General features: G+C 43.2%; 1 protein-coding gene across 3 annotated transcripts in view; it reads right to left on the bottom strand.

Moving 5' to 3' along the window:
* Window positions 1–736: 736 nt before the first annotated feature.
* Window positions 737–11838, bottom strand: part of ARHGAP25 (Rho GTPase activating protein 25) — an 88118-nt gene continuing 77016 nt past the window's right edge. For all 3 annotated transcript variants that reach the window (XM_047851699.1, XM_047851700.1, XM_047851702.1), the window contains 5 exons: window positions 10725–10798; window positions 9101–9222; window positions 8076–8272; window positions 4988–5520; window positions 737–2197 (listed from right to left, as the gene is read on the bottom strand). In XM_047851699.1, coding sequence (XP_047707655.1) covers window positions 1990–2197; window positions 4988–5520; window positions 8076–8272; window positions 9101–9222; window positions 10725–10798 — 1134 coding nt within the window. In that variant the 3' untranslated portion in view covers window positions 737–1989. The remainder of the gene's footprint in view (window positions 2198–4987; window positions 5521–8075; window positions 8273–9100; window positions 9223–10724; window positions 10799–11838) is intronic.

Raw genomic sequence — 11838 nt, 5'->3', positions numbered from 1 at the left:
TCTTTGCACCTTCAAACAAATGTTCCCTTTAGAATTATGAAGCCGACTACTTCCATGCTCAGCTGTGTTTCAACACCTAAAGAGTCCGGGTGAGGAATCCATGGGAGAAAACGGGCACTATGTCTGGCAGAATTGTAGACTCTCATCGGTGTAAATGAGGTGTTCAATAAGTGTCTCCCTGCTTGCCACTCTGTAATTAAAAAACAAGTAAACCCCAGGAAATCAAACGTTTTATTGCTTTACTTAATGATGTTCCAAATCAACCCCCTCCCACACCCCGATCTTTCATTAGCAGGTCTCTAAAACAAACATGCCAGGTCTTGTCCCTGCCCTCCATCAGTCTAGTGACTGGTGGCAGGAGAAACCGGACCTGAGTAGCAGGACTGAGCAACACTGACGTCACTGTTTGTACCACTAGGTCTGTAGCCTGTGTCATGGCCACAGGCAGGGGTGGGGCAGGGGAAAACAACCAGAGCAAAGAGAACAAAGAGAAGAGGAGGAAAAGTGAGAAAACAAAAGGAGAAAAAGAAATAATTGAGGAGACACACGCTGGGAAGACTAAACTCTCACCGCAGTAACCATGGGTTTCAGACCTCTGATGAAGCCATGTGGTTTCAAGAGTCAAGTCAATGTATGACATCAATGGGGATGACGTATGTGAAACTAGAACAGGTAACACCTGCTGGGAAATCTGTCCAGTGGCCCCCAAAGCTGAAAGCACATTTGAGAATATCTATTTGTCTGTGTTTTGTTCTCACCCTTATTCAATGTCTGTCCTGTATATGTTTTATGATTTACATGATATAGCAATGTAGCAGTACATGATATAATTTATAAGTAAAGAAATATATTGGGGGGGGGTGTCTGCTCAAATATTTTCTACTCATGGAGTACATAGTCAAAAGAGCTTGGAGACCACTTAATCAGGATAATGACAAAAATTATTAAAGCCTCCACTATCCTTCCTAGCGAGGCTTGGGGCCTCACCCAGGCCCTCTGCCAGGCTGGCTTCACTCTAGGAGGAAAAGTCTGCCAGGAAGGCTCCTCTCCTAGCTACTTTCTAGTGCCTCTTATCCCTAACAAGAGTGAAATCACTGGCATTTTGGTGAAACAGAAAAAATATTATTGGGACTACTACTATCTAAAAACCCCAGCCAGCCTCTGAGGAAGTCACATCGTGGTGAGAAGGCCTCTTTCACAGGCCTACCATACACAACTGTGGCCATGGAAAGGCAATGTAATCCAGCCCATGTCCTGCTCACCAAGCCTTGCGCCTGGAGAGGGGTGTGTCTGCTTCAAGGAAGGGGCACCTTTCACTAAGGCTCACAAAGGTGTTTGTAAGGATTACCAATAGCCCTGCTCTCATAAATACACATTTATTGCTTGTTTTGTCTTAGTCTAATAATAATTTTGAGTTTCCAAACCCTGGAAAGTGTGCATCATGGAGGGGGTGGCAGAATGGGGCTCCAGTCAACAGGTGCAGCTCCCCAAAACGCAGCTCACCACAGGTGAATACAAGAAAGCTAAATATCATTTTCTGCCCCTATGTCTCAGGGACACCACGAAGCCATCTGACTGGATGAATTGTTCCACAAAGAAAAAAAGAAAAAGAACTAACGCCTCAGTCCACCATCTGTTGGGGCCAACATGTTGCCTAGGTCCTTGGCACATGGCCTCAAATGTCTCCACTGGACATAGTCACCCAACCATGGAAGGTTCCATCTCACTCAGCCTGAGACCACGGTGGAATAATGCAATCCTTTTGAATACAGCCACAGGGGGCCATAGATGTCCCCACATGTCCCTGCTCACCCTCATCTTCCTGCAAATTCCATTGATTTATTTTACTGGGAAATGTGGTGTTTCCCCCCAAAATGTCTTCTTCTCCCTCATAGGGAGTAATTTTGCTTCTCAGTCATCAGGTAGCGCTGAGAAAGGGAGCGTGTCGGGTGGGCCTCTGTGGGCTGTCTCCATGTTTGCCTGGGACCCTCAAGCATCGGCCTTGGGCTCTTTCATTGATTTGACAAATTCCTTGACTTCTTCTTCCAGGGCCTTGTTCCTCCTCTCAACATCCTCCCGGGAGCGCTCCACATTGCGGAGGCTGATTTCCAAGGCTGCAAATTTCTTCTTCTCCTTCTCCAGTTCTTCATTGAGCCTCACCACCTTGGCCCAGACATCGTAATTTTCCTTCTCAAGGCTGCAAGGAAGAAAATAGCAGAATGAAAGAACAGGGTAGGACCTCTAGACTGTCCCTTCACCCTTGCTCACAACACCCTCTGTCCATTTTCCTTTCTACATCACAAGACATATAGCCAACCTGAACCTCTTATTAATGTTCCACCCACCCCCACACACGCAGACTTCTCAGTAAGCCTGAATTCCCAGGGCATGTCTGAACCTCTCTTTTGTCATTTTAACACCATCTTGTGACATCTCTTGTGTTGTTCCTTCTCATGTCATTCTATGTTTTGTATCCTCCAGAAGATAATAGTCTTTGAAAGAAGGAACCACCTCTAACATATGTATATTTTCACCTCCACAGCACCTTGCACGTGTCCTGCTCAACAGAAATGTTAATTGACTGCTGAGGCCCCATATTCCAGATTCCCAACACCTTTGCACACATAAGGACCTGCTCATCCTGCTTCCATGGAGAGTACCAGCGCCATCTCTTATCAAGACCCCCTAGGGGTGGAGGTTTGGAGAAGTGTGGGGAACTGCCATTTGGAAGCAGAGGTCCTGACAGCCCCACCCCCACTTCTGAATCTGCTCCAGGTGAAAAATCTGTTGGGTTCCCGAATTCCCAGAATTTTCACTGTTACTGGTCCAAATCTTAGTCTAGTCCCAGGTGCTCCCTGCTCTGCAGGCTATGCTGAATTAACTCCTAGGAATGAGAGTACAATGCCATTTTTAAGCCCAAAGAGGAAATTTTAGGACTGTGGGAGATTGTGTGACTGGAAGTTTGCTTCAGAATTCCATTCTATGAGATGCTGCCTCTCTGCCCACCCCCCCCCCCCCCAATGGCATATTTTGTATAGAAAATTGAGCTCTCATTTGAGCCCAGCCTGGCTTCTATCTTCAGGGGCTTTGGCCCATTCTGCATGTAACAGCCCATCTTTGGAGCCTTGCCTACCTCTGCCTATCTCTTCCTACAGATAATCTAGTCTCATTCCTTCTGGCCCTCTCATTACAAATCTAGTTTTCTTCTCAGAGTTTACTCTTGCTTCCATCTTGCTTTAGGAGAAATCTCAATTGAGAGAATACTGCCAGATTTTGATCACTGATTCCAGTGGAGAGGTAGAATCTGAATGGGCTCAGGAGCCTGACTAATTCAGGTTCAAATACCTGATTACATCAAATACTGATGATTAGTTGTGTGACCCTGAGGAATCTTTTAATACCTCCTGAGCCCCTATTTCTTCTATAAAATGGGGATATTACCTATTTTGCAGGATTTCTGTGGGGATTACATGAAAATGTGTATCTGGGGCACAAAGTTCAGAGCAGGCACTATGGACTGTTAACTCTCCCTCTGTTGAAAATGGAGGACCCTTCTGATGGGTGAATTCAGAGAACTTGGTTCCATTCAGAAGGAGCAGCCCTTCCATGGCAGCTGGGTCTTTCCCTACCTTGTCAGTGACATTCACGTCAGAGTGCAGTGGGAAACTTCTCTGGGGCTGCTTCCCTCAGAGTCAAGATAGCACATGAGTGTTGTAGGCCTACAGATGATTGACTTCGTGATCTTAGACAAAGGATCTCCATTTTGCTTTTAGACGGGCACCCCTCTATGTAGGGAACAAAGAATGAGGGCTCACAAAAGTCTTCCTGTCATGTACCTGAGTCTCAATGGACTGAAAAGTGGTCATGATTGGGAAAACCCTACTAGTTCATATTTCATTGTCATGATTAGTGTTAATATGGATTAAGCCGGATTGAGCTTTCCTCTCATGAAAAGTCAGTGGTGTGAAAAAGATTTCAAGAAAGTAGTTTATCTACCCAAGAGAGCAAATTGTGTCCAGGCATCTTAGGGATGTGCATGAAAATTGTGGCATGAGCTGCCTCACTGGTCTTCCATTCACCCCTGCAGCCTGTACTCCGTAGGAAGCCAGTGATTTAGTGAAGCTTTAGTCAGGTAGATCTTCCTAGAAACTCTGCTCCACACAGGCTTTAAGGGGGCTGGAAAGGCCTCCTGCACTTGTCTGCCGTCTCTCCTCTCAGTCACCCCCTGCTTCTCCAGCTCACCACGGCTCTTCCTGTGCATTAACATGCCAGACCTGCTCCCTTCCATGGACTCTGCACCTTTGCTTCTCCCTGCCTGGCCTGATCTTCCCCAGTATGTGGACCTGACTCATTCCCTCTTCTCTTCAGCCCTTTGCTCTGATGCCACCTTCTCAGTGAAGCCTTCCTGACCACATTATTTAACATAGGAACCCCCTTCTTGAGCCCTTCCCCAACTCCTGCCCTGCTTTATTTTTCTCCATTGCATGTTCCATCCTCTGACATAGCATATATTTTAATTATGCTATACCTTCCTATAGAAGGAAAATTCTATAAGCACAGACAAAACTTTTGTTTGTTTTGTTCAGTGCTGTTTCCCAACAGCCAAGATAGTGTCTGGCACACTATAGGTGCTCAATAAATATTTTCAGAATGGATGTATTACATTAAGATGAACAAAATTTAAAGTTCCTCTTCATTCATTACAGCATGCCGATCCTTAAGGAACAACTATTTGGAAATGGTTGCTTAAGCCTTGTAAGCTACATACTTAACTTCTCATGAATTTAACCTAAATAGAGTTTTCACTAATTTGGTCATCTCATTACTCCCTTTACCCCTTCCCGTAATTAAGCCCAATTGTTGTAGATTAGTGTGTTCTCTAAACTCAAGCTTTCTAGTATCATTTCTTAGCAGATGAGAATAGTCCCTGTTACTGCTGAAGATGGAGGCCGGGTGGCTGCTCAGGACCCCTCTGCATGTGACTTACTTTTTGATCTGTTCCTCATACATTTGCTTCTGTGTTTCTATTTCCTTTTGCAGTTCCTGGACCACCCTCTGCAAGGATTCAAGTTCCTCTTCTCCAGAGTTCTTTTTTCCAGGTCCGGTTTCAGAGTTTGGGCTGGCAAGAGTTTCTCTCTTGGAGTCACAAGCATGGGAAGAGACAGCAGCTGCCCCATCCCCAGGGGCCCCAGGCAGGGAAGGGATGTTATCATAGGTGGAAGTCCGCTGGGAGTCAGAAAAGTGGGGCATACCTTGAGACATTGTTCTCCGGTGCCCTTCCCCTGCCTTTACCTCTGAAGAGGGCGACCAGAACTCATTCTTAAAGATCTCTACTTTGTTGCTGTTGGCACCTTGAAACGCCGATGTCAAGAAGCATTTCCGATTAGGGAGCGTTTGAGTCCTTTTTCTCGACTGCAGCTTCCAATCTCCTAGCTTTTCCTTGGGGGCTTTATTGCTCTCTTCAAAATACCCATCACTCGGCTGTTGTCCAGTGGGGCTTCCTGCGTCTGAGTCGCTGGTCTAGAAAAAAATGGCCACGGATGTCATGTGGGTTTTCCCATATGTATCATGTTCCCAAGATAAGGAGTAGTGACTTGGCTGCACACCCGTGAAACTCTTAATTAGAAGACCATCTCTTAATTCATCACGTTAGTTAGATGTGCATGATCTGTGTGGTGTTTCCTTAAGAAGATATTGCACTTAAGAGGAACTCATGCTCTCAAATCAATGGTTTATTAGTGGTTAAGAGAGTCTCAAACTAGGATTCTTTCATAGCTTTAGGATGAGGAGATCTTGCTAGCTAGAACTCAAAATCCAAAAGGCATAAAATGCAAGTCTGATAAATTCAACCCACATGGGTTTCCATGACCCCCCAAATTAAAAAAATAAACAAAGAAATTGCATATAAAATCAAAAAAGAAATGACAAACTAGCAAAAATATTTGCAATACATATCACAGACAACAAGCTACTCTCTCTAATATATAAAGTTCATGAAACTCGAAAAGAAAAAGACCAGCAACCAACAAAAATCTAGACAAAGGACAAGATCAGACAGTTCACAGAGGAAAAGAAAAATGCAACAAGCCTTTACACATAAGAAAATATGTTCGGTTTCTGCCATTATCAAAGAAACCCAAATCAAAATTAAAACTACTGAATATCAGTTTACACCTCTCAGATAGGACACGTCCCCAAATTTGAAAACACATTCTGCTAGTGAAACTGTAGGGAAACAGGTTCTTTCGTGCATTGCTAGTGGAAGTACAAAATGGCACAACCTCTATTTAACAATTTTAATAAAAATTACACAATAATCTACTTACCCTCTGATTCAGCAATCCCAATTCTGGGAATTTATCCTAGAAATACATCTCCTGAGTATAAAATGAAGTATGGTCAATATTATTCATTGCAGCCTTGTTTGTTGTACAAAGGAATGAAAACAAGTTGGTCAAATGAGAAACCTGTCCATGTATTGACATAAAAGGGTCTCCAGGATATACTCTAAAGTAGAAAAATGCAAGACATGAGCAGCATGTGTGTATGTGTGTGTGCATGTGTGTGTAGAGAGAGAGCAAGAGATGTTACATTTGTATAAAAAAAAAGAAGTAAATAATTTACATTCATATCTGCTTGTATTTGCATAAAGGAACACTGGAAGGGTAAGTACGAAACTAATGAAGGTGGGGAAGGATGGGGTAGATGGAGATAGCAGAGGGAGCAAGCTGTCTCAATCTATATCTTTTTCTCTTTTTTATTTTTTTTAACCATGTGTATATATATTTTGAAATTAACTTTAAAACAAAAAAAAAAAAGATAAGGAAAAAGAAAAAGAATGAGCCCTAAAATCAGAAAATCAAGACTCAAGCTCTCCTTCTAATCCCTCTAGCTAATCACCAGCTTTTGCAACCCCACCTGGAGTCAGAATCACCTGCACCTCAAGGTGAGAACCAGAGCTAAATCCCATTCTTCAACATCCTAGTGCTGCTACCTTGGGCCAGCTGGTCAACCTCCTTGAGACTCAGCTCCTGAATGATAAAATGTGGATGATAAATCCTGCCCTATAGAGTTACGGTGAGAACCCCAGAGGTGACCTATTTATGTTTGTCATCACAGTGGCTGCTCATAGCTACCCACAATATTACAATAAATAGCAGAAACCTGTCATATGAGCCTGACAATGACTACTCTCAAGGACTGCTAGTAGGACTTCATTAAAGGAAGTATGAGCATTTCTAAATATTAATTTCATTTGAGAGTGTTAGTAAAATGCACTGTGTATAGACATCACCTAAGAAAAATCAGTACCACTATCTACCTTTTTTCCCAATACTTTCTTAATTATCCTCAGGATTAATAGTACTGCAGGCAACTGACATTACCAGGTCAGTCAGAAATTTTAAATTCATTTCTTGGTCACACATAAAGAACCAAGCTGCTACATCAAGTTCATGGTTCTTTTTTAAGTATTTGTCTCCATCAATATATAAAAATATTTGAGCTTTGTAACTAGTCTACATTTCAGAGGCTGAAGAGTTTTTTGACATTGGGAACGTGAGCCCCAACACTTCAGTACAAATGAGGGGGTTGACATTGCTGAGACAGCTTATCAGGGAATGAGAAATATTACACGAACACATCACATACTCTGAGAAAGAAATCACGTTTCATGGGTTAGCAGGAAACCAGTTCTCTCTGGACTTTCACCCGGAGTTTTCAACAACTCTTGCTAAAACACTTACAATGTGATATATAATTTCCCCTATTGAAATTCCCTGGACTGTGCTTGGAATGGCTTCCCTTTTTGAGCGGACTTTACTGAGGACTCCCATTGCTCAGCCACTAGGAGATTGGCACACATGTCACTAATCCCACCTCCAGGATGCCAACAGAGACTAGATTTGAAAGAGGCCAGGCTTTCAAAACGTATTCAAATGGGTATCTACCATCTGTGCCCATTGCCACAGCATCATCAAAAACTCTCCCACATTGCCACACTAGACAAGCTCTTACATAGAACGACTTGGACTAAAGGAAGAGTCAGGTGGAAAAAGAAGGCTCTCGGCACTTACCGTGTTACTAAAGCTGTCTGTCCTAGACATTGTGGGGTCTTCAGTGGCATCCCAGCCCACAGAACTTCGAGCCACTGGAGCTTTCTTGGGGTCATTTTTTTGAGCAGGGGGTGACAGGGGTGTATCCTTGGACTTGGGAAACAGAACTTCATGGTCTCTGATCATCATGGTCATCACTCTTTGGATTTGAGGAGTCCCTGAAAGAAAGAAGAAAGAGATCTGTAGAGTTGTACCATGGCAGGAGGCAGACATTCCTAAGGGTCTCCATCATGGGATGTCTCTAAACTTGGCTCTAAAACCACAGAGTCCGAAAAAACGTCATTTTGCTCCTCATGGGACACTTCTGAATTGCTTGAGGTAGAAGATTGTGGTGGAAGAGAAGAGATAGAAGAAGGATACGGGAGTGGGTAAAAGAGGGTTATTTTCAGCCTGTATGGTCCTTTAGTCAGTCTTTGATCAGAAAATAGGCAGTATAATAGTAGAGAAAATGAAGACATCTTTCTCCCCTCATGTGGTCCTCAACATGACATCTGATTTCTTATTGCACACATAATGAATATGTGCTAGGAGTACTGCCTTCCCAAATCCATGGTAGACATCAATACTCTATGCCAGGACTTTTGCTCACTGAACCAAGACACAGCCACAAGTGTGGCCTTCTTGTGAATTCTTACAAGTGGCCTTTTTGTGAATTGTCTTATAAAGTCAAACTTGCTTTCTCCACTTTCTTGCAAATTCGCTTTCTCTGGCTAAGGCTATTTAAAAGTAATTAAAGACTAAGAAACACTAGCTGTTTTTGTGCTAGCCTATTGTATTGTGTGACCATTGGGTAAATTTTGAATCTCTCTGCTGTGCTGTGATCCGGAAAATGGACATAATTCCTGCCCTGCTCCTTTCACAGGGCTATTTCACAATTTGGGCAAGTTAGTCAACAGAAAATGTTTGGCAATTTGCAGAGCACTTCGGTAGCTGTGTAACTGTCGTTACTTCCTCTGCACTCGACTTCCCCACAGGACCAGTCTTACCTCTCATGATCACAGCAGGGTCTTCAACCTTTGACCTGATGAGATTCACACCAATCACAGTAGCCAGGTTATCCACGCTCATTTTATTAACACCACAGTTCAACTGGATTTCATGTAGGAACCTGTGGGCAACCAGGAAATCCCATAGTAGGAAACAGGAAGTTGCCAGAAGGAAGCACTTCCAGCTATCAATGAGATCTCAGAGATGGATCTCATCTCCTTCCTTCTAGTCTCAGGAAGGGGACCAGTCTGGTCTGCTCTGCCCACATGAGTTTAGCTTCACCTTGAAAGACTCAAGATCAAGGTAGAAGAGAGGCCAAGAGGGGCCTGTCCAGCTTCTGGTGGTGGCATTGGGGCTGGGAATGGAGTGTTGGCAGGAGGCAGGGTCCAATGCAGGGAGCTAAAAGGAAACTAGAAGGACTCAAATGGGTATCTGACTATCCCTAGTCCCAATTTCCTAGGCTTATCTCCCAGGTTCTCAGTATCCATCCCACCCAAGTTTCCAGAGAAGAAAACTTTCTCATGAGGAGATGTCACAGAGGGGAATGAAGAAATGACTCTTGCTTCATCCTCTGATTATAGCACCAAGCATCTCAAATTCTCAGTGGGTGCTCAATAACTAGCAATGAATTTTTACTATAATTCTACCCATTGGAGACATGAAGCTCTCCTCAGATTCACTATATTAAAAACAAAAAACTGAAAACATCAGCAAAGGAATTTCTACTCTCTCTAAAAACCATTTTTAAATGAATAGGCTGAAGCAACATAAAATTCCAAATACATAGAAATTATCAAATTAATGGTGGTGTTTTCAAATGAGGAAACATTACGAAATATTACAGACTCATTTATAATCCTACTTTAGGACAGGCAGAAATGTTCACAATATAATATTAAGCCCAAAACAGCAAGACACAAATATGTACAAGAAATTGTTCCCCTATATTTATATTGATGTATGTAAATATCTATCATAGAAAGAAAAACGTCCAGAAGGAAACATGCCCAAATAATAATAGTGATCTTTGCTGAGTGAGGAAAAGGCATTATTTTTATTTCTTATTTACGGTATGTTGTATTTTCCTTTTGCAAAGCATGCATCACTTTTATAATCTAGAAACTACAACAAAAATTTTTTTAAATAAAAGCAAATTTCAGCTCTGTCTGGCAAGAAGATCCAGATTCCCAGCTCAGACAGACCTGGGTCCATCTACGCACTACATGTTGCCACAGAGAAGGCACGCGGGTCCTCAGAAAGGGAAATAAGAAGGGTGGCCAGGAATGAATCTAGGGCACTAAGTTATGGTCCAAGGTCAGGAAGATGGAAGATCATTCTAGAAACATTCATAAGGATTCTGGGTTTTAATACATGTCCCAGAACTCCAGGTAGCACTTGGGCAGGCCTGGAAGACGAACATGTTCACTTCATGTGCCAATCAGATTTTCAGCGGATCTTTTAAATTATCTTGTGGACATAGGGAACAAACTCAGTGCTGTGTGAATACAGTTGACCTTCCCAAAGTCTGGACCAGAAGCTCTGAGTTCACAGGGACACTCTTTCCTCCTCTAACCAGGTGCTTCTTTCTGATATGGCTGGAAACTGATACCAGGGGACTCTTACCTGCATATGTAGCTCAGGAGGTTATAGTTGTCTCGAGGAAGGATGGACAGCTGCTTCACCAGCTCCTGCTGAGCCTGGGAAGAGATTTTGAACACCCTAAATGAGCCTGCTCACTTGCCAGCAATGAGACTCTGGAACATAGGGAACATAACTGATGTATCTGTGCAGAAAGCAACGCTTTGGTACTCACTCCTGTTCCCATAGTTTTGTGTGTTTTTTTAAAGCTTTTTATGTCCAAAGAATTATAAATTCACAGGAAGTTGCGAAAATAGTATGGAGAAGCTCACAGGTTTTTATACAGCACATTTTTTTATTTGTCTCTAATCATGCCCTCTTCCCCAACTCAGAACTACTCTAAGGCAAGGACGATTTGACATCTCATACTCACAGTAATTGTTTGCTTAGTGAATGCTTAAGATACAACACTCCAGTGAAGCACTGGATCACATCCAAATACCCCAAGTCACTTTAAAAGTAGTGAGAGAAGAAGGAAGCTTCGGAGAAGGATTTTAAGCATTATGGCCTTGCTGAGATCTGCGGGGACACAGGACAAGCTGACCAATCGTGGGAAAGGCAGGTAATGTTGGAATGTTCTACCTCCATGATGACCATGAATGTTAGAGAAGAAATTCATGTGCCAGGGAGAGGAAGGACAGAGAGCTTTCTTAGTTCTTTCCACCAGCAGCTGCCTGTAGGGTCTGTAGTCACTGTCAGTAACATCGCGATTGTAAAAGTGTGCCAGTTAACATGAGACACGCGGGCTCCCTCAAACCTGAGCAGCTTCTCCTGGAGAAAACGCACCCTATGGCCTGTCAGCCTGCATGTAGTGACTTGGTGCAGACCCTCTGTATCTAGAATACCTGCTTCATATTAGGATTCCCTCTTCCAGTTTAATGAGTGAATTCTTTGTAAAGGTTGCTGTAGATTCATTGCTCTCAACTACCACTCCTGCCACATTTTCACCAATGAGGAAGGCTGTGGTCTCTCTGCCCTGCCCAGATGTGCGTTACCACAGATTAGAAACTCAAGTATGTTGAGGGGTGCCTGGGTGGCTCAGTCGGTTAAGCGTCTTACTTCAGCTCAGGTCATGATCTCACAGTTTGTGGGTTCAAGA

This window comes from Prionailurus viverrinus, chromosome A3 (genome assembly GCF_022837055.1).
Source record: "Prionailurus viverrinus isolate Anna chromosome A3, UM_Priviv_1.0, whole genome shotgun sequence".
NCBI lineage: Eukaryota > Metazoa > Chordata > Mammalia > Carnivora > Felidae > Prionailurus > Prionailurus viverrinus.
This window is presented reverse-complemented; position numbering and strand designations above follow the sequence as displayed.